Source organism: Dendropsophus ebraccatus, chromosome 1 (genome assembly GCF_027789765.1).
Source record: "Dendropsophus ebraccatus isolate aDenEbr1 chromosome 1, aDenEbr1.pat, whole genome shotgun sequence".
Lineage (NCBI taxonomy): Eukaryota > Metazoa > Chordata > Amphibia > Anura > Hylidae > Dendropsophus > Dendropsophus ebraccatus.
The window spans coordinates 682449-708730 of NC_091454.1; the positions used below are offsets into that span (position 1 = coordinate 682449).

At 48.0% G+C, this 26282-nt stretch overlaps 1 protein-coding gene across 2 annotated transcripts; it reads left to right on the forward strand.

Annotated features, from left to right (window-relative positions):
- Window positions 1-17321: 17321 nt before the first annotated feature.
- MGST1 (microsomal glutathione S-transferase 1) lies at window positions 17322-23570 on the forward strand. Of its 2 annotated transcripts, none has more exons than XM_069951160.1 (4): window positions 17322-17397; window positions 18347-18511; window positions 21050-21144; window positions 23184-23570. In XM_069951160.1, the coding sequence occupies exons 2-4, from the start codon at window positions 18395-18397 to the stop codon at window positions 23428-23430; spliced, it is 459 nt and encodes a 152-aa protein (XP_069807261.1). In that variant the 5' UTR covers window positions 17322-17397; window positions 18347-18394; the 3' UTR covers window positions 23431-23570. The 2 variants fall into 2 exon arrangements, with proteins under 2 accessions (XP_069807261.1, XP_069807269.1); XM_069951168.1 differs by having other exon boundaries at window positions 17342-17397; window positions 18386-18511.
- Window positions 23571-26282: the final 2712 nt, after the last annotated feature.

A 26282-nucleotide genomic window follows, 5' to 3' on the forward strand; every position in this document is an offset into this window, starting at 1 on the left:
GTATAATAGACACCCCAGGAGCTGGTTCCTTACTGTAAGAGCTGTGTATCTGTATAATAGACTCCTCAGGAGCTGGTTCCTTACTGTAAGAGCTGTGTATCTGTATATCAGACACCTCAGGAGCTGGTTCCTTACTGTAAGAGCTGTGTATCTGTATAATAGACTCCCCAGGAGCTGGTTCCTTACTGTAAGAGCTGTGTATCTGTATAATAGACTCCTCAGGAGCTGGTTCCTTACTGTAAGAGCTGTGTATCTGTATAATAGACACCCCAGGAGCTGGTTCCTTACTGTAAGAGCTGTGTATCTGTATATCAGACACCCCAGGAGCTGGTTCCTTACTGTAAGAGCTGTGTATCTGTATAAAAGACACCTCAGGAGCTGGTTCCTTACTGTAAGAGCTGGTGTATCTGTATATCAGACACCACAGGAGCTGGTTCCTTACTGTAAGAGCTGTGTATCTGTATAATAGACTCCTCAGGAGCTGGTTCCTTACTGTAAGAGCTGTGTATCTGTATATCAGACACCTCAGGAGCTGGTTCCTTACTGTAAGAAGCTGTGTATCTGTATATCAGACACCCCAGGAGCTGGTTCCTTACTGTAAGAGCTGTGTATCTGTATAATACACACCTCAGGAGCTGGTTCCTTACTGTAAGAGCTGTGTATCTGTATATCAGACACCCCAGGAGCTGGATCCTTACTGTAAGAGCTGTGTATCTGTATATCAGACACCCCAGGAGCTGGTTACTTACTGTAAGAGCTGTGTATCTGTATATCAGACACCCCAGGAGCTGGTTCCTTACTGTAAGAGCTGTGTATCTGTATAATAGACTCCTCAGGAGCTGGTTCCTTACTGTAAGAGCTGTGTATCTGTATATCAGACACCTCAGGAGCTGGTTCCCTACAGTAAGAGCTGTGTATCTGTATAATAGACTCCTCAGGAGCTGGTTCCTTACTGTAAGAGCTGTGTATCTGTATATCAGACACCTGAGGAGCTGGTTCCTTACTGTAAGAGCTGTGTATCTGTATAATAGACACCCCAGGAGCTGGTTCCTTACTGTAAGAGCTGTGTATCTGTATAATAGACACCACAGGAGCTGGTTCCTTACTGTAAGAGCTGTGTATCTGTATATCAGACACCTCAGGAGCTGGTTCCCTACAGTAAGAGCTGTGTATCTGTATAATAGACTCCTCAGGAGCTGGTTCCTTACTGTAAGAGCTGTGTATCTGTATAATAGACACCCCAGGAGCTGGTTCCTTACTGTAAGAGCTGTGTATCTGTATATCAGACACCCCAGGAGCTGGTTCCTTACTGTAAGAAGCTGTGTATCTGTATATCAGACACCTCAGGAGCTGGTTCCTTACTGTAAGAGCTGTGTATCTGTATAATAGACTCCTCAGGAGCTGGTTCCTTACTGTAAGAGCTGTGTATCTGTATATCAGACACCTCAGGAGCTGGTTCCTTACTGTAAGAGCTGTGTATCTGTATATCAGACACCCCAGGAGCTGGTTCCTTACTGTAAGAGCTGTGTATCTGTATAATACACACCTCAGGAGCTGGTTCCTTACTGTAAGAGCTGTGTATCTGTATATCAGACACCCCAGGAGCTGGATCCTTACTGTAAGAGCTGTGTATCTGTATATCAGACACCCCAGGAGCTGGTTCCTTACTGTAAGAGCTGTGTATCTGTATATCAGACACCCCAGGAGCTGGTTCCTTACTGTAAGAGCTGTGTATCTGTATATCAGACACCTCAGGAGCTGGTTCCTTATTGTAAGAGCTGTGTATCTGTATATAGACACCTCAGGAGCTGGTTCCTTACTGTAAGAGCTGTGTATCTGTATAATAGACACCTCAGGAGCTGGTTCCTTACTGTAAGAGCTGTGTATCTGTATAATAGACACCCCAGGAGCTGGTTCCTTACTGTAAGAGCTGTGTATCTGTATAATAGACACCTCAGGAGCTGGTTCCTTACTTGTAAGAGCTGTGTATCTGTATAATAGACACCCCAGGAGCTGGTTCCTTACTGTAAGAGCTGTGTATCTGTATAATAGACACCTCAGGAGCTGGTTCCTTACTGTAAGAGCTGTATATCTGTATATCAGACACCTCAGGAGCTGGTTCCTTACTGTAATGAGCTGTGTATCTGTATAATAGACCTCCTCAGGATCTGGTTCCTTACTGTAAGAGCTGTGTTATCTGTATATCAGACACCTCCAGGAGCTGGGTCCTTACTGTAAGAGCTGTGTATTCTGTATAATAGACACCTCAGGATCTGGTTCCTTACTGTAAGAGCTGTGTATCTGTATATCAGACACCCCAGGAGTCTGGTTCCTTACTGTAAGAGCTGTGTATCTGTATATCAGCAACCCCAGGAGCTGGTTCCTTACGTAAGAGCTGTGTAATCTGTATAATAGACACCCCAGGAGCTGGTTCCTTACTGTAAGATCTGTGTATCTGTATATCAGACACCTCAGGAGCTGGTTCCTTACAGTAGAGAGCTGTGTATCTGTATAATAGACACCCCAGGAGCTGGTTCCTTACTGTAAGAGCTGTGTATCTGTATAATAGACACCCCAGGAGCTGGTTCCTTACTGTAAGATCTGTGTATCTGTATATCAGACACCTCAGGAGCTGGTTCCTTACTGTAAGAGCTGTGTATCTGTATAATACACACCTCATGAGCTGGTTCCTTACTGTAAGAGCTGTGTATCTGTATAATAGACACCTCAGGAGCTGGTTCCTTACTGTAAGAGCTGTGTATCTGTATAATACACACCTCAGGAGCCGGTTCCTTACTGTAAGAGCTGTGTATCTGTATATCAGACACCTCAAGAGCTGGTTCCTTACTGTAAGAGCTGTGTATCTGTATATCAGACACCCCAGGAGCTGGTTCCTTACTGTAAGAGCTGTGTATCTGTATAATAGACTCCTCAGAAGCTGTGTTCCTTACTGTAAGAGCTGTGTATCTGTATAATAGACACCTCAGGAGCTGGTTCCTTACTGTAAGAGCTGTGTATCTGTATATCAGACACCCCAGGAGCTGGTTCCTTACTGTAAGAGCTGTGTATCTGTATATCAGACACCTGAGGAGCTGGTTCCTTAATGTAAGAGCTGTGTATCTGTATATAGACACCTCAGGAGCTGGTTCCTTACTGTAAGAGCTGTGTATCTGTATAATAGACTCCCCAGGAGCTGGTTCCTTCCTGTAAGAGCTGTGTATCTGTATATCAGACTCCTCAGAAGCTGGTTCCTTACTGTAAGAGCTGTGTATCTGTATAATAGACTCCTCAGGAGCTGGTTCCTTACTGTAAGAGCTGTGTATGTGTATAATAGACTCCTCAGGAGCTGGTTCCTTACTGTAAGAGCTGTGTATCTGTATAATAGACTCCTCAGGAGCTGGTTCCTTACTGTAAGAGCTGTGTATCTGTATAATAGACACCCCAGGAGCTGGTTCCTTACTGTAAGAGCTGTGTATCTGTATAATAGACACCCCAGGAGCTGGTTCCTTACTGTAAGAGCTGTGTATCTGTATATCAGACACCTCAGGAGCTGGTTCCTTACTGTAAGAGCTGTGTATCTGTATATCAGACACCCCAGGAGCTGGTTCCTTACTGTAAGAGCTGTGTATCTGTATAATAGACACCTGAGGAGCTGGTTCCTTACTGTAAGAGCTGTGTATCTGTATAATAGACACCTCAGGAGCTGGTTCCTTACTGTAAGAGCTGTGTATCTGTATAATAGACACCCAGGAGCTGGTTCCTTACTGTAAGAGCTGTGTATCTGTATAATAGACACCCCAGGAGCTGGTTCCTTACTGTAAGAGCTGTGTATCTGTATATCAGACACCTCAGGAGCTGGTTCCTTACTGTAAGAGCTGTGTATCTGTATAATAGACACCTCAGGAGCTGGTTCCTTACTGTAAGAGCTGTGTATCTGTATAATAGACACCTCAGGAGCTGGTTCCTTACTGTAAGAGCTGTGTATCTGTATAATAGACACCCCAGGAGCTGGTTCCTTACTGTAAGAGCTGTGTATTGTGTATATCAGACACCCCAGGAGCTGGTTCCTTACTGTAAGAGCTGTGTATCTGTATAATAGACACCCCAGGAGCTGGTTCCTTACTGTAAGAGCTGTGTATCTGTATATCAGACACCCAGGAGCTGGTTCCCTACAGTAAGAGCTGTGTATCTGTATAATAGACTCCTCAGGAGCTGGTTCCTTACTGTAAGAGCTGTGTATCTGTATATCAGACACCCTGAGGAGCTGGTTCCTTACTGTAAGAGCTGTGTATCTGTATAATAGACACCTCAGGAGCTGGTTCCTTACTGTAAGAGCTGTGTATCTGTATAATATACTCCCCAGGAGCTGGTTCCTTACTGTAAGAGCTGTGTATCTGTATAATAGACACCCCAGGAGCTGGTTCCTTACTGTAAGAGCTGTGTATCTGTATAATAGACACCCCAGGAGCTGGTTCCTTACTGTAAGAGCTGTGTATCTGTATATCAGACTCCCAGGAGCTGGTTCCTTACTGTAAGAGCTGTGTATCTGTATATCAGACACCCCAGGAGATGGTTCCTTACTGTAAGAGCTGTGTATCTGTATAATAGACACCTCATGAACTGGTTCCTTACTGTAAGAGCTGTGTATCTGTATAATAGACACCTCAGGAGCTGGTTCCCTACAGTAAGAGCTGTGTATCTGTATAATAGACACCCCAGGAGCTGGTTCCTTACTGTAAGAGCTGTGTATCTGTATATCAGACACCCCAGGAGCTGGTTCCTTACTGTAAGAGCTGTGTATCTGTATATCAGACACCCCAGGAGCTGGTTCCTTACTGTAAGAGCTGTGTATCTGTATAATAGACACCCCAGGAGCTGGTTCCTTACTGTAAGAGCTGTGTATCTGTATAATAGACACCTCATGAGCTGGTTCCTTACTGTAAGAGCTGTGTATCTGTATATCAGACACCTCAGGAGCTGGTTCCTACAGTAAGAGGCTGTGTATCTGTATAATAGACACCCCAGGAGCTGGTTCCTTACTGTAAGAGCTGTGTATCTGTATAATAGACTCCTCAGGAGCTGGTTCCTTACTGTAAGAGCTGTGTATCTGTATATCAGACACCTCAGGAGCTGGTTCCTTACTGTAAGAGCTGTGTATCTGTATAATAGACTCCCCAGGAGCTGGTTCCTTACTGTAAGAGCTGTGTATCTGTATAATAGACTCCTCAGGAGCTGGTTCCCTACAGTAAGAGCTGTGTATCTGTATAATAGACACCCCAGGAGCTGGTTCCTTACTGTAAGAGCTGTGTATCTGTATAATAGACACCTGAGGAGCTGGTTCCTTACTGTAAGAGCTGTGTATCTGTATATCAGACACCTCAGGAGCTGGTTCCCTACAGTAAGAGCTGTGTATCTGTATAATAGACACCCCAGGAGCTGGTTCCTTACTGTAAGAGCTGTGTATCTGTATAATAGACTCCTCAGGAGCTGGTTCCTTACTGTAAGAGCTGTGTATCTGTATATCAGACACCTCAGGAGCTGGTTCCTTACTGTAAGAGCTGTGTATCTGTATAATAGACTCCCCAGGAGCTGGTTCCTTACTGTAAGAGCTGTGTATCTGTATAATAGACTCCTCAGGAGCTGGTTCCTTACTGTAAGAGCTGTGTATCTGTATAATAGACACCCCAGGAGCTGGTTCCTTACTGTAAGAGCTGTGTATCTGTATATCAGACACCACAGGAGCTGGTTCCTTACTGTAAGAGCTGTGTATCTGTATAATAGACACCTCAGGAGCTGGTTCCTTACTGTAAGAGCTGTGTATCTGTATATCAGACACCTCAGGAGCTGGTTCCTTACTGTAAGAGCTGTGTATCTGTATAATAGACTCCTCAGGAGCTGGTTCCTTACTGTAAGAGCTGTGTATCTGTATATCAGACACCTCAGGAGCTGGTTCCTTACTGTAAGAGCTGTGTATCTGTATATCAGACACCCCAGGAGCTGGTTCCTTACTGTAAGAGCTGTGTATCTGTATAATACACACCTCAGGAGCTGGTTCCTTACTGTAAGAGCTGTGTATCTGTATATCAGACACCCAGGAGCTGGATCCTTACTGTAAGAGCTGTGTATCTGTATATCAGACACCCCAGGAGCTGGTTACTTACTGTAAGAGCTGTGTATCTGTATATCAGACACCCCAGGAGCTGGTTCCTTACTGTAAGAGCTGTGTATCTGTATAATAGACTCCTCAGGAGCTGTTCCTTACTGTAAGAGCTGTGTATCTGTATATCAGACACCTCAGGAGCTGGTTCCCTACAGTAAGAGCTGTGTATCTGTATAATAGACTCCTCAGGAGCTGGTTCCTTACTGTAAAGAGCTGTGTATCTGTATATCAGACACCTGAGGAGCTGGTTCCTTACTGTAAGAGCTGTGTATCTGTATAATAGACACCCCAGGAGCTGGTTCCTTACTGTAAGAGCTGTGTATCTGTATAATAGACACCACAGGAGCTGTTCCTTACTGTAAGAGCTGTGTATCTGTATATCAGACACCTCAGGAGCTGGTTCCCTACAGTAAGAGCTGTGTATCTGTATAATAGACTCCTCAGGAGCTGGTTCCTTACTGTAAGAGCTGTGTATCTGTATAATAGACACCCCAGGAGCTGGTTCCTTACTGTAAGAGCTGTGTATCTGTATATCAGACACCCCAGGAGCTGGTTCCTTACTGTAAGAGCTGTGTATCTGTATATCAGACACCTCAGGAGCTGGTTCCTTACTGTAAGAGCTGTGTATCTGTATAATAGACTCCTCAGGAGCTGGTTCCTTACTGTAAGAGCTGTGTATCTGTATATCAGACACCTCAGGAGCTGGTTCCTTACTGTAAGAGCTGTGTATCTGTATATCAGACACCCCAGGAGCTGGTTCCTTACTGTAAGAGCTGTGTATCTGTATAATAGACACCTCAGGAGCTGGTTCCTTACTGTAAGAGCTGTGTATCTGTATATCAGACACCCCAGGAGCTGGATCCTTACTGTAAGAGCTGTGTATCTGTATATCAGACACCCCAGGAGCTGGTTCCTTACTGTAAGAGCTGTGTATCTGTATATCAGACACCCCAGGAGCTGGTTCCTTACTGTAAGAGCTGTGTATCTGTATATCAGACACCTCAGGAGCTGGTTCCTTATTGTAAGAGCTGTGTATCTGTATAATAGACACCTCAGGAGCTGGTTCCTTACTGTAAGAGCTGTGTATCTGTATAATAGACACCTCAGGAGCTGGTTCCTTACTGTAAGAGCTGTGTATCTGTATAATAGACACCCCAGGAGCTGGTTCCTTACTGTAAGAGCTGTGTATCTGTATAATAGACACCTCAGGAGCTGGTTCCTTACTGTAAGAGCTGTGTATCTGTATAATAGACACCCCAGGAGCTGGTTCCTTACTGTAAGAGCTGTGTATCTGTATAATAGACACCTCAGGAGCTGGTTCCTTACTGTAAGAGCTGTATATCTGTATATCAGACACCTCAGGAGCTGGTTCCTTACTGTAAGAGCTGTGTATCTGTATAATAGACTCCTCAGGATCTGGTTCCTTACTGTAAGAGCTGTGTATCTGTATATCAGACACCTCAGGAGCTGGTTCCTTACTGTAAGAGCTGTGTATCTGTATAATAGACACCTCAGGATCTGGTTCCTTACTGTAAGAGCTGTGTATCTGTATATCAGACACCCCAGGAGCTGGTTCCTTACTGTAAGAGCTGTGTATCTGTATATCAGACACCCCAGGAGCTGGTTCCTTACTGTAAGAGCTGTGTATCTGTATAATAGACACCCCAGGAGCTGGTTCCTTACTGTAAGATCTGTGTATCTGTATATCAGACACCTCAGGAGCTGGTTCCTTACTGTAAGAGCTGTGTATCTGTATAATAGACACCCCAGGAGCTGGTTCCTTACTGTAAGAGCTGTGTATCTGTATAATAGACACCCCAGGAGCTGGTTCCTTACTGTAAGATCTGTGTATCTGTATATCAGACACCTCAGGAGCTGGTTCCTTACTGTAAGAGCTGTGTATCTGTATAATACACACCTCATGAGCTGGTTCCTTACTGTAAGAGCTGTGTATCTGTATAATAGACACCTCAGGAGCTGGTTCCTTACTGTAAGAGCTGTGTATCTGTATAATACACACCTCAGGAGCCGGTTCCTTACTGTAAGAGCTGTGTATCTGTATATCAGACACCTCAAGAGCTGGTTCCTTACTGTAAGAGCTGTGTATCTGTATATCAGACACCCCAGGAGCTGGTTCCTTACTGTAAGAGCTGTGTATCTGTATAATAGACTCCTCAGAAGCTGGTTCCTTACTGTAAGAGCTGTGTATCTGTATAATAGACACCTCAGGAGCTGGTTCCTTACTGTAAGAGCTGTGTATCTGTATATCAGACACCCCAGGAGCTGGTTCCTTACTGTAAGAGCTGTGTATCTGTATATCAGACACCTGAGGAGCTGGTTCCTTAATGTAAGAGCTGTGTATCTGTATAATAGACACCTCAGGAGCTGGTTCCTTACTGTAAGAGCTGTGTATCTGTATAATAGACTCCCCAGGAGCTGGTTCCTTCCTGTAAGAGCTGTGTATCTGTATATCAGACACCTCAGAAGCTGGTTCCTTACTGTAAGAGCTGTGTATCTGTATAATAGACTCCTCAGGAGCTGGTTCCTTACTGTAAGAGCTGTGTATGTGTATAATAGACTCCTCAGGAGCTGGTTCCTTACTGTAAGAGCTGTGTATCTGTATAATAGACTCCTCAGGAGCTGGTTCCTTACTGTAAGAGCTGTGTATCTGTATAATAGACACCCCAGGAGCTGGTTCCTTACTGTAAGAGCTGTGTATCTGTATAATAGACACCTGAGGAGCTGGTTCCTTACAGTAAGAGCTGTGTATCTGTATATAAGACACCTGAGGAGCTGGTTCCTTACTGTAAGAGCTGTGTATCTGTATAATATACTCCCCAGGAGCTGGTTCCTTACTGTAAGAGCTGTGTATCTGTATAATAGACTCCTCAGGAGCTGGTTCCTTACTGTAAGAGCTGTGTATCTGTATAATATACTCCCCAGGAGCTGGTTCCTTACTGTAAGAGCTGTGTATCTGTATAATAGACACCCCAGGAGCTGGTTCCTTACTGTAAGAGCTGTGTATCTGTATAATAGACTCCTCAGGAGCTGGTTCCTTACTGTAAGAGCTGTGTATCTGTATAATAGACACCCCAGGAGCTGGTTCCTTACTGTAAGAGCTGTGTATCTGTATAATACACACCTCAGGAGCTGGTTCCCTACAGTAAGAGCTGTGTATCTGTATAATAGAAACCTCAGGAGCTGGTTCCTTACTGTAAGAGCTGTGTATCTGTATATAAGACACCTCAGGAGCTGGTTCCTTACTGTAAGAGCTGTGTATCTGTATAATAGACTCCTCAGGAGCTGGTTCCTTACTGTAAGAGCTGTGTATCTGTATAATAGACTCCCCAGGAGCTGGATCCTTACTGTAAGAGCTGTGTATCTGTATAATACACACCTCAGGAGCTGGTTCCTTACTGTAAGAGCTGTGTATCTGTATATCAGACACCTCAGGAGCTGGTTCCTTACTGTAAGAGCTGTGTATCTGTATAATAGACACCCCAGGAGCTGGTTCCTTACTGTTAAGAGCTGTGTATCTGTATAATAGACACCTGAGGAGCTGGTTCCTTACTGTAAGAGCTGTGTATCTGTATAATAGACACCTGAGGAGCTGGTTCCTTACTGTAAGAGCTGTGTATCTGTATAATAGACACCTCAGGAGCTGGATCCTTACTGTAAGAGCTGTGTATCTGTATAATAGACTCCTCAGGAGCTGGTTCCTTACTGTAAGAGCTGTGTATCTGTATATCAGACACCCCAGGAGCTGGTTCCTTACTGTAAGAGCTGTGTATCTGTATAATAGACTCCCCAGGAGCTGGTTCCTTACTGTAATAGCTGTGTATCTGTATAATAGACTCCTCGGGAGCTGGTTCCTTACTGTAAGCTGTGTATCTGTATATCAGACATCTCAGGAGCTGGTTCCTTACTGTAAGAGCTGTGTATCTGTATATCAGACACCCCAGGAGCTGGTTCCTTACTGTAAGAGCTGTGTATCTGTATAATAGACTCCTCAGGAGCTGGTTCCTTACTGTAAGAGCTGTGTATCTGTATAATAGACTCCTCAGGAGCTGGTTCCTTACTGTAAGAGCTGTGTATCTGTATAATAGACACCCCAGGAGCTGGTTCCTTACTGTAAGAGCTGTGTATCTGTATAATAGACACCTCAGGAGCTGGTTCCTTACTGTAAGAGCTGTGTATCTGTATATAAGACACCTGAGGAGCTGGTTCCTTACTGTAAGAGCTGTGTATCTGTATAATAGACACCTCAGGAGCTGGTTCCTTACTGTAAGAGCTGTGTATCTGTATAATATACTCCCCAGGAGCTGGTTCCTTACTGTAAGAGCTGTGTATCTGTATAATAGACTCCTCAGGAGCTGGTTCCTTACTGTAAGAGCTGTGTATCTGTATAATATACTCCCCAGGAGCTGGTTCCTTACTGTAAGAGCTGTGTATCTGTATAATAGACACCCCAGGAGCTGGTTCCTTACTGTAAGAGCTGTGTATCTGTATAATAGACTCCTCAGGAGCTGGTTCCTTACTGTAAGAGCTGTGTATCTGTATAATAGACACCCCAGGAGCTGGTTCCTTACTGTAAGAGCTGTGTATCTGTATAATACACACCTCAGGAGCTGGTTCCCTACAGTAAGAGCTGTGTATCTGTATAATAGAAACCTCAGGAGCTGGTTCCTTACTGTAAGAGCTGTGTATCTGTATATAAGACACCTCAGGAGCTGGTTCCTTACTGTAAGAGCTGTGTATCTGTATAATAGACTCCCCAGGAGCTGGTTCCTTACTGTAAGAGCTGTGTATCTGTATAATAGACTCCTCAGGAGCTGGTTCCTTACTGTAAGAGCTGTGTATCTGTATAATAGACTCCCCAGGAGCTGGATCCTTACTGTAAGAGCTGTGTATCTGTATAATACACACCTCAGGAGTTGGTTCCTTACTGTAAGAGCTGTGTATCTGTATATCAGACACCTCAGGAGCTGGTTCCTTACTGTAAGAGCTGTGTATCTGTATAATAGACACCCCAGGAGCTGGTTCCTTACTGTTAAGAGCTGTGTATCTGTATAATAGACACCTGAGGAGCTGGTTCCTTACTGTAAGAGCTGTGTATCTGTATAATAGACACCTGAGGAGCTGGTTCCTTACTGTAAGAGCTGTGTATCTGTATATCAGACTCCTCAGGAGCTGGATCCTTACTGTAAGAGCTGTGTATCTGTATAATAGACTCCTCAGGAGCTGGTTCCTTCCTGTAAGAGCTGTGTATCTGTATATCAGACACCCCAGGAGCTGGTTCCTTACTGTAAGAGCTGTGTATCTGTATATCAGACACCCCAGGAGCTGGTTCCTTACTGTAAGAGCTGTGTATCTGTATATCAGACACCTGAGGAGCTGGTTCCTTACTGTAAGAGCTGTGTATCTGTTTAATAGACACCTGAGGAGCTGGTTCCTTACTGTAAGAGCTGTGTATCTGTATATCAGACACCCCAGGAGCTGGTTCCTTACTGTAAGAGCTGTGTATCTGTATAATAGACTCCCCAGGAGCTGGTTCCTTACTGTAATAGCTGTGTATCTGTATAATAGACTCCTCGGGAGCTGGTTCCTTACTGTAAGAGCTGTGTATCTGTATATCAGACACCTCAGGAGCTGGTTCCTTACTGTAAGAGCTGTGTATCTGTATAATAGACTCCTCAGGAGCTGGTTCCTTACTGTAAGAGCTGTGTATCTGTATATCAGACACCTCAGGAGCTGGTTCCTTACTGTAAGAGCTGTGTATCTGTATAATAGACTCCTCAGGAGCTGGTTCCTTACTGTAAGAGCTGTGTATCTGTATATCAGACACCTCAGGAGCTGGTTCCTTACTGTAAGAGCTGTGTATCTGTATATCAGACACCCCAGGAGCTGGTTCCTTACTGTAAGAGCTGTGTATCTGTATAATACACACCTCAGGAGCTGGTTCCTTACTGTAAGAGCTGTGTATCTGTATATCAGACACCCCAGGAGCTGGATCCTTACTGTAAGAGCTGTGTATCTGTATATCAGACACCCCAGGAGCTGGTTCCTTACTGTAAGAGCTGTGTATCTGTATATCAGACACCCCAGGAGCTGGTTCCTTACTGTAAGAGCTGTGTATCTGTATATCAGACACCTCAGGAGCTGGTTCCTTATTGTAAGAGCTGTGTATCTGTATAATAGACACCTCAGGAGCTGGTTCCTTACTGTAAGAGCTGTGTATCTGTATAATAGACACCTCAGGAGCTGGTTCCTTACTGTAAGAGCTGTGTATCTGTATAATAGACTCCTCAGGAGCTGGTTCCTTACTGTAAGAGCTGTGTATCTGTATAATAGACACCTGAGGAGCTGGTTCCTTACTGTAAGAGCTGTGTATCTGTATATCAGACTCCTCAGGAGCTGGTTCCTTACTGTAAGAGCTGTGTATCTGTATAATAGACTCCTCAGGAGCTGGATCCTTACTGTAAGAGCTGTGTATCTGTATAATAGACACCCCAGGAGCTGGTTCCTTACTGTAAGAGCTGTGTATCTGTATAATAGACACCCCAGGAGCTGGTTCCTTACTGTAAGAGCTGTGTATCTGTATAATAGACACCTCAGGAGCTGGTTCCTTACTGTAAGAGCTGTGTATCTGTATAATAGACACCCCAGGAGCTGGTTCCTTACTGTAAGATCTGTGTATCTGTATATCAGACACCTCAGGAGCTGGTTCCTTACTGTAAGAGCTGTGTATCTGTATAATACACACCTCATGAGCTGGTTCCTTACTGTAAGAGCTGTGTATCTGTATAATAGACACCTCAGGAGCTGGTTCCTTACTGTAAGAGCTGTGTATCTGTATAATACACACCTCAGGAGCCGGTTCCTTACTGTAAGAGCTGTGTATCTGTATATCAGACACCTCAAGAGCTGGTTCCTTACTGTAAGAGCTGTGTATCTGTATATCAGACACCCCAGGAGCTGGTTCCTTACTGTAAGAGCTGTGTATCTGTATAATAGACTCCTCAGAAGCTGGTTCCTTACTGTAAGAGCTGTGTATCTGTATAATAGACACCTCAGGAGCTGGTTCCTTACTGTAAGAGCTGTGTATCTGTATATCAGACACCCCAGGAGCTGGTTCCTTACTGTAAGAGCTGTGTATCTGTATATCAGACACCTGAGGAGCTGGTTCCTTAATGTAAGAGCTGTGTATCTGTATAATAGACACCTCAGGAGCTGGTTCCTTACTGTAAGAGCTGTGTATCTGTATAATAGACTCCCCAGGAGCTGGTTCCTTCCTGTAAGAGCTGTGTATCTGTATATCAGACACCTCAGAAGCTGGTTCCTTACTGTAAGAGCTGTGTATCTGTATAATAGACTCCTCAGGAGCTGGTTCCTTACTGTAAGAGCTGTGTATCTGTATAATAGACTCCTCAGGAGCTGGTTCCTTACTGTAAGAGCTGTGTATCTGTATAATAGACTCCTCAGGAGCTGGTTCCTTACTGTAAGAGCTGTGTATCTGTATAATAGACACCCCAGGAGCTGGTTCCTTACTGTAAGAGCTGTGTATCTGTATAATAGACACCTGAGGAGCTGGTTCCTTACAGTAAGAGCTGTGTATCTGTATATAAGACACCTGAGGAGCTGGTTCCTTACTGTAAGAGCTGTGTATCTGTATAATATACTCCCCAGGAGCTGGTTCCTTACTGTAAGAGCTGTGTATCTGTATAATAGACTCCTCAGGAGCTGGTTCCTTACTGTAAGAGCTGTGTATCTGTATAATATACTCCCCAGGAGCTGGTTCCTTACTGTAAGAGCTGTGTATCTGTATAATAGACACCCCAGGAGCTGGTTCCTTACAGTAAGAGCTGTGTATCTGTATAATAGACTCCTCAGGAGCTGGTTCCTTACTGTAAGAGCTGTGTATCTGTATAATAGACACCCCAGGAGCTGGTTCCTTACTGTAAGAGCTGTGTATCTGTATAATACACACCTCAGGAGCTGGTTCCCTACAGTAAGAGCTGTGTATCTGTATAATAGAAACCTCAGGAGCTGGTTCCTTACTGTAAGAGCTGTGTATCTGTATATAAGACACCTCAGGAGCTGGTTCCTTACTGTAAGAGCTGTGTATCTGTATAATAGACTCCTCAGGAGCTGGTTCCTTACTGTAAGAGCTGTGTATCTGTATAATAGACTCCCCAGGAGCTGGATCCTTACTGTAAGAGCTGTGTATCTGTATAATAGACACCTCAGGAGCTGGTTCCTTACTGTAAGAGCTGTGTATCTGTATAATAGACACCTCAGGAGCTGGTTCCTTACTGTAAGAGCTGTGTATCTGTATATCAGACACCTCAGGAGCTGGTTCCTTACTGTAAGAGCTGTGTATCTGTATAATAGACACCCCAGGAGCTGGTTCCTTACTGTTAAGAGCTGTGTATCTGTATAATAGACACCTGAGGAGCTGGTTCCTTACTGTAAGAGCTGTGTATCTGTATAATAGACACCTGAGGAGCTGGTTCCTTACTGTAAGAGCTGTGTATCTGTATATCAGACTCCTCAGGAGCTGGATCCTTACTGTAAGAGCTGTGTATCTGTATAATAGACTCCTCAGGAGCTGGTTCCTTCCTGTAAGAGCTGTGTATCTGTATATCAGACACCCCAGGAGCTGGTTCCTTACTGTAAGAGCTGTGTATCTGTATATCAGACACCCCAGGAGCTGGTTCCTTACTGTAAGAGCTGTGTATCTGTATATCAGACACCTGAGGAGCTGGTTCCTTACTGTAAGAGCTGTGTATCTGTATAATAGACACCCCAGGAGCTGGTTCCTTACTGTAAGAGCTGTGTATCTGTTTAATAGACACCTGAGGAGCTGGTTCCTTACTGTAAGAGCTGTGTATCTGTATATCAGACACCCCAGGAGCTGGTTCCTTACTGTAAGAGCTGTGTTTCTGTATAATAGACTCCCCAGGAGCTGGTTCCTTACTGTAATAGCTGTGTATCTGTATAATAGACTCCTCGGGAGCTGGTTCCTTACTGTAAGAGCTGTGTATCTGTATATCAGACACCTCAGAAGCTGGTTCCTTACTGTAAGAGCTGTGTATCTGTATAATAGACTCCTCAGGAGCTGGTTCCTTACTGTAAGAGCTGTGTATCTGTATAATAGACACCTGAGGAGCTGGTTCCTTACTGTAAGAGCTGTGTATCTGTATATCAGACACCTCAGGAGCTGGTTCCTTACTGTAAGAGCTGTGTATCTGTATAATAGACACCTGAGGAGCTGGTTCCTTACTGTAAGAGCTGTGTATCTGTATGTCAGACACCCCAGGAGCTGGTTCCTTACTGTAAGAGCTGTGTATCTGTATGTCAGACACCTCAGGAGCTGGTTCCTTACTGTAAGAGCTGTGTATCTGTATAATAGACTCCTCAGGAGCTGGTTCCTTACTGTAAGAGCTGTGTATCTGTATAATAGACTCCTCAGGAGCTGGTTCCTTACTGTAAGAGCTGTGTATCTGTATAATAGACTCCCCAGGAGCTGGATCCTTACTGTAAGAGCTGTGTATCTGTATATCAGACACCCCAGGAGCTGGTTCCTTACTGTAAGAGCTGTGTATCTGTATATCAGACACCTCAGGATCTGGTTCCTTACTGTAAGAGCTGTGTATCTGTATAATAGACACCCCAAGAGCTGGTTCCTTACTGTAAGAGCTGTGTATCTGTATAATAGACACCTCAGGAGCTGGTTCCTTACTGTAAGAGCTGTGTATCTGTATAATAGACACCCTAGGAGCTGGTTCCTTACTGTAAGAGCTGTGTATCTGTATAATAGACACCTCAGGAGCTGGTTCCTTACTGTAAGAGCTGTGTATCTGTATATCAGACACCTCAGGAGCTGGTTCCCTACTGTAAGAGCTGTGTATCTGTATATCAGACACCCCAGGAGCTGGTTCCTTACTGTAAGAGCTGTGTATCTGTATAATAGACTCCTCAGGAGCTTGTTCCTTACTGTAAGAGCTGTGTATCTGTATATCAGACTCCCCAGGAGCTGGTTCCTTACTGTAAGAGCTGTGTATCTGTATATCAGACACCTCAGGAGCTGGTTCCTTACTGTAAGAGCTGTGTATCTGTATAATAGACTCCTCAGGAGCTGGTTCCTTACTGTAAGAGCTGTGTATCTGTATATCAGACACCCCAGGAGCTGGTTCATTACTGTAAGAGCTGTGTATCTGTATAATAAGACACCCCAGGAGCTGGTTCCTTTCTGTAAGAGCTGTGTATCTGTATATCAGACACCCCAGGAGCTGGTTCCTTACTGTAAGAGCTGTGTATCTGTATATCAGACACCCCAGGAGCTGGTTCCTTACTGTAAGAGCTGTGTATCTGTATAATAGACACCTCAGGAGCTGGTTCTTTACAGTAAAACCTGTGACTCTATGGAATAGTCACCTGATGAGCACAATCTTTACTGTGGGTTAAGCTGCTCCTGTTTTATCTCAGCAATGATTCAACCATTAAATGTTTATGGTCACCTTTACTCTAGTAGAACAGGTAATAGTAGAGGTGAGGGACATAGCAGGGGATCAGGGAGGGTCGGAGGGCAGGGAAAGGCTGAGGGCAGGGAGGGTCGGAGGGCAGGGAAAGGCGGAGGGCAGGGAAAGGCGGAGGGCAGGGAGGGGCGGAGGGCAGGGAAAGGCGGAGGGCAGGGAGGAGCGGAGGGCAGGGAGGAGCGGAGGGCAGGGAGGGGCGGAGGGCAGGGAGGGGCGGAGGGCAGGGAAAGGCGGAGGGCAGGGAGGAGCGGAGGGCAGGGAGGAGCGGAGGGCAGGGAAAGGCGGAGGGCAGGGAGGGGCGGAGGGCAGGGAAAGGCGGAGGGCAGGGAAAGGCTGAGGGCAGGGAGGGGCGGAGGGCAGGGAGGGGCGGAGGGCAGGGAGGGGCGGAGGGCAGGGAAAGGCGGAGGGCAGGGAAAGGCTGAGGGCAGGGAGGAGCGGAGGGCAGGGAGGAGCGGAGGGCAGGGAAAGGCGGAGGGCAGGGAGGGGCGGAGGGTAGGGAAAGGCGGAGGGCAGGGAGGGGCGGAGGGCAGGGAGGGGCGGAGGGCAGGGAGGAGCGGAGGGCAGGGAAAGGCGGAGGGCAGGGAGGGGCGGAGGGCAGGGAGGGGCGGAGGGCAGGGAAAGGCTGAGGGCAGGGAGGAGCGGAGGGCAGGAGTCCATAGATCTTAGTGTATTCTGACCTGGGATCCTCAGTGCTCTAAGGTAAGATTACAGCTCTGGTCTTTACTTGTCATTTACCTTTTGCTTTTCTTGGTCCTAATATTTAGGCTCTGCCGTGTATTTGTTGGCTCTGCCGTGTATACTGCGCGGTGTTGGCTCTGCCGTGTATACTGCGCGGTGTTGGCTCTGCCGTGTATACTGCGCGGTGTTGGCTCTGCCGTGTATACTGCGCGGTGTTAGCTCTGCTGTGTATACTGCGCGGTGTTAGCTCTGCTGTGTATACTGCACGGTGTTAGCTCTGCTGTGTATACTGCACGGTGTTAGCTCTGCTGTGTATACTGCGCGGTGTTAGCTCTGCTGTGTATACTGCGCGGTGTGTCTCATCCTCCAGAGCTGCACTCACTATTCTGCTGTTACATCCTGTCTCATCCTCCAGAGCTGCACTCACTATTCTGCTGTTACATCCTGTCTCATCCTCCAGAGCTGCACTCACTATTCTGCTGTTACACCCTGTCTCCTCCTCCAGAGCTGCACTCACTATTCTGCTGTTACATCCTGTCTCATCCCCCAGAGCTGCACTCACTATTCTGCTGTTACATCATCATGTCTCATCCTCCAGAGCTGCACTCACTATTCTGCTGTTACATCCTGTCTCATCCCCCAGAGCTGCACTCACTATTCTGCTGTTACATCCTGTCTCATCCCCCAGAGCTGCACTCACTATTCTGCTGTTACATCATCATGTCTCATCCCCCAGAGCTGCACTCACTGTTCTGCTGTTACATCATCATGTCTCATCCTCCAGAGCTGCACTCACTATTCTGCTGTTACATCCTGTCTCATCCCCCAGAGCTGCACTCACTATTCTGCTGTTACATCATCATGTCTCATCCCCCAGAGCTGCACTCACTATTCTGCTGTTACATCATCATGTCTCATCCTCCAGAGCTGCACTCACTATTCTGCTGTTACATCCTGTCTCATCCCCCAGAGCTGCACTCACTGTTCTGCTCTTATTTGGGCTCTGCAGTCGGGCAGGATGGCGCAGTTGGCAGACAGTGAGGTGTTTCGGGCATTCGCCACTTATGCTGTAATCGTCCTTGTGAAGATGATGGCGATGAGTCTGGTGACGGCGTACTACCGACTTACCCGTAAGGTAAAAGTCCTGAGGGGTGTCCTGTGTAGGACATGGGGGGGCACAGGATACACTGGATGGTATATAGCGGGAGGGAAGGGGGGGCTGGGAAGGGAATACATTGGATGGTATATAGCGGGGGGGAGGGGCACAGGACAGGTGCAGGTGAGAGGTAGAAGAAGTAACTGTAGAAGTGAGAGTAAGGAAGTGTCTTGAGGGCCCTGTATATGGTAGCCGTATACTCTGCCTGTATAGTGTATACATGTACTCTGCCTGTATATGGTAGCCGTATACTCTGCATGTATAGTGTATACATGTACTCTGCCTGTATATGGTAGCCGTATACTCTGCCTGTATAGTGTATACATGTACTCTGCCTGTATATGGTAGCCGTATACTCTGCCTGTATAGTGTATACATGTACTCTGCCTGTATATGGTAGCCGTATACTCTGCCTGTATAGTGTATACATGTACTCTGCCTGTATAGTGTATACGTGTACTCTGCCTGTATAGTGTATACGTGTACTCTGCCTGTATAGTGTATACGTGTACTCTGCCTGTATAGTGTATACGTGTACTCTGCCTGTATAGTGTATACGTGTACTCTGCCTGTATAGTGTATACATGTACTCTGCCTGTATAGTGTATACATGTACTCTGCCTGTATAGTGTATACGTGTACTCTGCCTGTATAGTGTATACGTGTACTCTGCCTGTATAGTGTATACATGTACTCTGCCGGGATAGTGTATACATGTACTCTGCCTGTATAGTGTATACGTGTACTCTGCCTGTATAGTGTATACGTGTACTCTGCCTGTATAGTGTATACGTGTACTCTGCCTGTATAGTGTATACGTGTACTCTGCCTGTATAGTGTATACGTGTACTCTGCCTGTATAGTGTATACGTGTACTCTGCCTGTATAGTGTATACGTGTACTCTGCCTGTATAGTGTATACATGTACTCTGCCTGTATAGTGTATACATGTACTCTGCCTGTATAGTGTATACATGTACTCTGCCTGTATAGTGTATACATGTACTCTGCCTGTATAGTGTATACATGTACTCTGCCTGTATAGTGTATACATGTACTCTGCCTGTATAGTGTATACATGTACTCTGCCTGTATAGTGTATACGTGTACTCTGCCTGTATAGTGTATACGTGTACTCTGCCTGTATAGTGTATACGTGTACTCTGCCTGTATAGTGTATACGTGTACTCTGCAGGGATAGTGTATACATGTACTCTGCCTGTATAGTGTATACGTGTACTCTGCCTGTATAGTGTATACGTGTACTCTGCCTGTATAGTGTATACGTGTACTCTGCAGGGATAGTGTATACATGTACTCTGCCTGTATAGTGTATACATGTACTCTGCCTGTATAGTGTATACATGTACTCTGCCTGTATAGTGTATACATGTACTCTGCCTGTATAGTGTATACATGTACTCTGCCTGTATAGTGTATACGTGTACTCTGCCTGTATAGTGTATACCTGTACTCTGCCTGTATAGTGTATACATGTACTCTGCCTGTATAGTGTATACGTGTACTCTGCCTGTATAGTGTATACATGTACTCTGCCTGTATAGTGTATACGTGTACTCTGCCTGTATAGTGTATACGTGTACTCTGCCTGTATAGTGTATACATGTACTCTGCCTGTATAGTATATACATGTACTCTGCCTGTATAGTGTATACATGTACTCTGCCTGTATAGTGTATACATGTACTCTGCCTGTATAGTGTATACATGTACTCTGCCTGTATAGTGTATACATGTACTCTGCCTGTATAGTGTATACATGTACTCTGCCTGTATAGTGTATACGTGTACTCTGCCTGTATAGTGTATACGTGTACTCTGCCTGTATAGTGTATACATGTACTCTGCCTGGATAGTGTATACATGTACTCTGCCTGAATAGTGTATACGTGTACTCTGCCTGTATAGTGTATACATGTACTCTGCCTGTATAGTGTATACGTGTACTCTGCCTGTATAGTGTATACGTGTACTCTGCCTGTATAGTGTATACATGTACTCTGCCTGTATAGTGTATACGTGTACTCTGCCTGTATAGTGTATACGTGTACTCTGCCTGTATAGTGTATACGTGTAATCTGCCTGTATAGTGTATACATGTACTCTGCCTGTATAGTGTATACGTGTACTCTGCCTGTATAGTGTATACATGTACTCTGCCTGTATAGTGTATACATGTACTCTGCCTGTATAGTGTATACGTGTACTCTGCCTGTATAGTGTATACGTGTACTCCCCCCCCCCCCCTCCCACCAGGAACTAACCTGCATTCTTAGGGGTGAAACCTACCTCTCCACCGATCCCTTGGAGGGTGGGTGCAGGCAGAGAAGTGAGGGAAGCCCGGCCGCCACCTGTGATTGGTGACAACATGTGACAGAGATTTAACCCATTGCACTCCTTCAGCTGTACATAGGAAATAACAAGGACTCTAGTGACACCTAGTGGGGAACATACACATAACATCTGTGACTGTGCTGACGTCTCCCCCCGTTCCAGGTCTTCATTAATCCTGAAGATGCTGCAGCTCACAGCAAAGGGGGGGACCCCAAAAAATACATCCGGACCGACCAAGACGTGGAGCGAGTGCGCAGGTAACCCCAAAATATTCAACAAGACAGTGCGCCTACCTGTAGGGGGCGTCCCTGTCTCTGCTCCACCTGCAAGGGGCCCCGCTGTCTCTCCTGCACGTCCCTTCATTCCTGTCCTTCCCCTCCGGTCACCCCTCCCCTTTGGTCCCCTCCTCAGGTCACCCCTCCCCTTTGGTCCCCTCCTCAGGTCACCCCTCCCCTTTGGTCCCCTCCTCAGGTCACCCCTCCCCTTTGGTCCCCTCCTCAGGTCACCCCTCCCCTTTGGTCCCCTCCTCTGGTCACCCCTCCCCTTTGGTCCCCTCCTCAGGTCACCCCTCCCCTTTGGTCCCCTCCTCTGGTCACCCCTCCCCTTTGGTCCTCTCCTCCGGTCACCCCTCCCCTTTGGTCCCCTCCTCAGGTCACCCCTCCCCTTTGGTCCCCTCCTCAGGTCACCCCCCCCCCTTTGGTCCCCTCCTCAGGTCACCCCCCCCCCCCCTTTGGTCCTCTCCTCCGGCCACCCCTCCCCTTTGGTCCCCTCCTCAGGTCACCCCTCCCCTTTGGTCCCCTCCTCAGGTCACCCCCCCCCCTTTGGTCCCCTCCTCAGGTCACCCCCCCCCCCTTTGGTCCTCTCCTCCGGCCACCCCCCCCCCTTTGGTCCCCTCCTCAGGTCACCCCCCCCCCTCCCCTTTGGTCCTCTCCTCCGGCCACCCCTCCCCTTTGGTCCCCTCCTCAGGTCACCCCTCCCATTTGGTTCTCTCCTCTGGTCACCCCTCCCATTTGGTTCTCTCCTCTGGTCACCCCTCCCCTTTGGTTCTCTCCTCTGGTCACCCCCCCCCCTTGGTTCTCTCCTCTGGTCACCCCCCCCCCCCCCCTTAGGTCCTCTCCTCTGGTCACCTCCCCCCTTTGGTCCTCTCCTCTGGTCACACCCCCCCTTTGGTCCTCTCCTCTGGTCACCCCTCCCCTTTGGTCCTCTCCTCCGGTCACCCCTCCCCTTTGGTCCTCTCCTCCGGTCACCCCTCCCCTTTGGTCCTCTCCTCCGGCCACCCCTCCCCTTTGGTCCCCTCCTCAGGTCACCCCTCCCATTTGGTCCCCTCCTCAGGTCACCCCTCCCATTTGGTTCTCTCCTCCGGCCACCCCTCCCCTTTGGTTCTCTCCTCCGGCCACCCCTCCCCTTTGGTTCTCTCCTCCGGCCACCCCTCCCCTTTGGTTCTCTCCTCTGGTCACACCTCCCCTTTGGTTCTCTCCTCTGGTCACTCCTCCCCTTTGGTCCTCTCCTCCGGTCACTCCTCCCCTTTGGTCCTCTCCTCCGGTCACCCCTCCCCTTTGGTCCCCTCCTCAGGTCACCCCTCCCCTTTGGTCCTCTCCTCCGGCCACCCCTCCCCTTTGGTCCTCTCCTCCGGCCACCCCTCCCCTTGTGTCCTCTCCTCCGGCCACCCCTCCCCTTGTGTCCTCTCCTCAGGTCACCCCTCCCATGTGGTTCTCTCCTCCGGTCACCCCTCCCATTTGGTTCTCTCCTCCGGTAACCCCTCCCCTTTATTCCCCTCCTCTGGTCACCCCTCCCCTTTGGTCCTCTCCTCTGGTCACCCCTCCCCTTTGGTCCTCTCCTCCGGTCACCCCTCCCCTTTGGTCCTCTCCTCTGGTCACCCCTCCCCTTTGGTCACCCCTCCCCTTTGGTCCTCTCCTCTGGTCACCCCTCCCCTTTGGTCCCCTCCTCTGGTCACCCCTCCCCTTTGGTCCTCTCCTCCGGTCACCCCTCCCCTTTATTCCCCTCCTCTGGTCACCCCTCCCCTTTGGTCCCCTCCTCTGGTCACCCCTCCCCTTTGGTCCCCTCCTCTGGTCACCCCTCCCCTTTGGTCCCCTCCTCAGGTCACCCCTCCCCTTTGGTCCTCTCCTCTGGTCACCCCTCCCCTTTGGTCCTCTCCTCTGGTCACCCCTCCCCTTTGGTCCTCTCCTCTGGTCACCCCTCCCCTTTGGTCCCCTCCTCTGGTCACCCCTCCCCTTTGGTCCTCTCCTCCAGTCACCCCCCATGTTGCAGTGCTGATGGCCGTTGTTCCTTGTTGCAGGTGCCACCTGAATGACATAGAGAACCTCATTCCGTTTCTTGGTGTGGGTCTCCTCTACGCCCTCAGTAATCCGGAGCTTTCCGCCGCTCTGCTGCATTTCCGCATCTTTACGGCCAGCCGCCTGCTGCACACTGTGGCCTACCTGACCCCCCTGCCGCAGCCCAGCCGCGCTCTCACCTTTGTTGCTGGGTACCTGGTGACGTTATCCATGGCGTTCTTCACCATGCGTAGCCTGCTATACCTCTAGAGGCGTCTACTTGCAGGAGGTGGAGTTTACAAGAAGCCCCGCCCCCGAGGGGCTATCCACACACAACTTTGGGATTTTGTGCCTAATTTGTCTTCTTGTTTGTCTCTGAAATTTGAAATAAATATGGTTTCCAGTAACAACGTCCCTTCTGTTAATGGTCGTGTCTGGTACTGCAGCTGATATGAGATCAGTCATGTGGAGGAAAGATATGCATGGCAGTGCCCATTATAATAAATCTCAACCCCCCAACACCCCCAGGGATGATATAGTGACCCCTCCTCTACACTAGACCACCAGGGATGATATAGTGACCCCTCCTCTACACTAGACCACCAGGGATGATATAGTGATCCCTCCTCTACAAGTGACCCCCAGGGATGATATAGTGACCCCTGCTCTACAGCAGACCCCCAGGGATGATATAGTGACCCCTCCTCTACACTAGACCCCCAGGGATGATATAGTGACCCCTCCTCTACACTAGACCACCAGGGATGATATAGTGACCCCTCCTCTACACATGACCACCAGGGGTGATATAGTGATCCCTCCTCTACAAGTGACCCCCAGGGATGATATAGTGACCCCTCCTCTACACGTGACCACCAGGGATGATATAGTGACCCCTCCTCTACACGTGACCACCAGGGATGATATAGTGACCCCTCCTCTACACTAGACCACCAGGGATGATATAGTGACCCCTCCTGTACACGTGACCCCCAGGGATGATATAGTGACCCCTCCTCTACACTAGACCACCAGGGATGATATAGTGACCCCTCCTCTACACATGACCACCAGGGGTGATATAGTGACCCCTCCTCTACACGTGACCACCAGGGATGATATAGTGACCCCTCCTCTACACTAGACCACCAGGGATGATATAGTGACCCCTCCTGTACACGTGACCCCCAGGGATGATATAGTGACCCCTCCTCTACACTAGACCACCAGGGATGATATAGTGACCCCTCCTCTACACTAGACCACCAGGGATTATATAGTGACCCCTCCTCTACACTAGACCACCAGGGATGATATAGTGACCCCTCCTCTACAGGAGACCACCAGGGATGATATAGTGACCCCTCCTCTACACGTGACCACCAGGGATGATATAGTGACCCCTCCTCTACAAGTGACCCCCAGGGATGATATAGTGACCCCTCCTCTACACTAGACCACCAGGGATGATATAGTGACCCCTCCTCTACACGTGACCCCCAGGGATGATATAGTGACCCCTCCTCTACAGGAGACCCCCAGGGATGATATAGTGACCCCTCCTCTACAGGAGACCCCCAGGGATGATATAGTGACCCCTCCTCTACACATCACCCCCAGGGATGATATAGTGACCCCTCCTCTACAGGAGACCCCCAAGGATGATATAGTGACCCCTCCTCTACAGGAGACCCCCAGGGATGATATAGTGACCCCTCCTCTACAGGAGACCCCCAGGGATGATATAGTGACCCCTGCTCTACAGGAGACCACCAGGGATGATATAGTGACCCCTCCTCTACACGTCACCCCCAGGGATGATATAGTGACCCCTCCTCTACAGGAGACCCCCAGGGATGATATAGTGACCCCTCCTCTACAGGAGACCCCCAGGGATGATATAGTGACCCCTCCTCTACACTAGACCACCAGGGGTGATATAGTGACCCCTCCTCTACACGTCACCCCCAGGGATGATATAGTGACCCCTCCTCTACAGGAGACCACCAGGGATGATATAGTGACCCCTCCTCTACAGGAGACCCCCAGGGATGATATAGTGACCCCTGCTCTACAGGAGACCACCAGGGATGATATAGTGACCCCTCCTCTACAGGAGACCCCCAGGGATGATATAGTGACCCCTGCTCTACAGGAGACCACCAGGGATGATATAGTGACCCCTCCTCTACACTAGACCACCAGGGATGATATAGTGACCCCTCCTCTACACGTCACCCCCAGGGATCATATAGTGACCCCTCCTCTACACGTCACCCCCAGGGATGATATAGTGACCCCTCCTCTACACTAGACCACCAGGGATGATATAGTGACCCCTCCTCTACACGTCACCCCCAGGGATGATATAGTGACCCCTCCTCTACAGGAGACCCCCAGGGATGATATAGTGACCCCTCCTCTACACGTCACCCCCAGGGATGATATAGTGACCCCTCCTCTACAGGAGACCACCAGGGATGATATAGTGACCCCTCCTCTACACTAGACCACCAGGGATGATATAGTGACCCCTCCTCTACACGTCACCCCCTGGGATGATATAGTGACCCCTCCTCTACACGTCACCCCCAGGGATGATATAGTGACCTCTCCTCTACACGTCACCCCCAGGGATGATATAGTGACCCCTCCTCTACACGTCACCCCCAGGGATGATATAGTGACCCCTCCTCTACACGTCACCCCCAGGGATGATATAGTGACCCCTCCTCTACACTAGACCACCAGGGATGATATAGTGACCCCTCCTCTACACGTCACCCCCAGGGATCATATAGTGACCCCTCCTCTACACGTCACCCCCAGGGATGATATAGTGACCCCTCCTCTACACATGACCACCAGGGATGATATAGTGACCTCTCCTCTACACGGGGCCGGTTTTAGACAAAATGTGGCCCTGGGCAAAGTTGAAGGTGGGGCCCCAAATGCTAAAACATTGTAGCAGCAATTTAAGGTCCCGATACTTTTTTGTCAGCGGTTGGCGCGCTGCTCGAGGTGGGGTGATCTTCTGTGACCTTAAATAAGACCCCTCTGTGCCCTATATAGTAGATAGGTCCCTCTGTGCCTCCATAGTACATATAGCCGGTATCCCTCTG

Bases quoted from the DNA above. Each gene is read 5' to 3' on its own strand.
- MGST1 (XM_069951160.1), top strand. From the start codon at position 18,395: ATGGCGCAGTTGGCAGACAGTGAGGTGTTTCGGGCATTCGCCACTTAT. The intron at 18,512-21,049 runs GTAAAAGTCCTG...CCCCCGTTCCAG, and splicing joins ACTACCGACTTACCCGTAAG to GTCTTCATTAATCCTGAAGA. The intron at 21,145-23,183 runs GTAACCCCAAAA...TCCTTGTTGCAG, and splicing joins GACGTGGAGCGAGTGCGCAG to GTGCCACCTGAATGACATAG.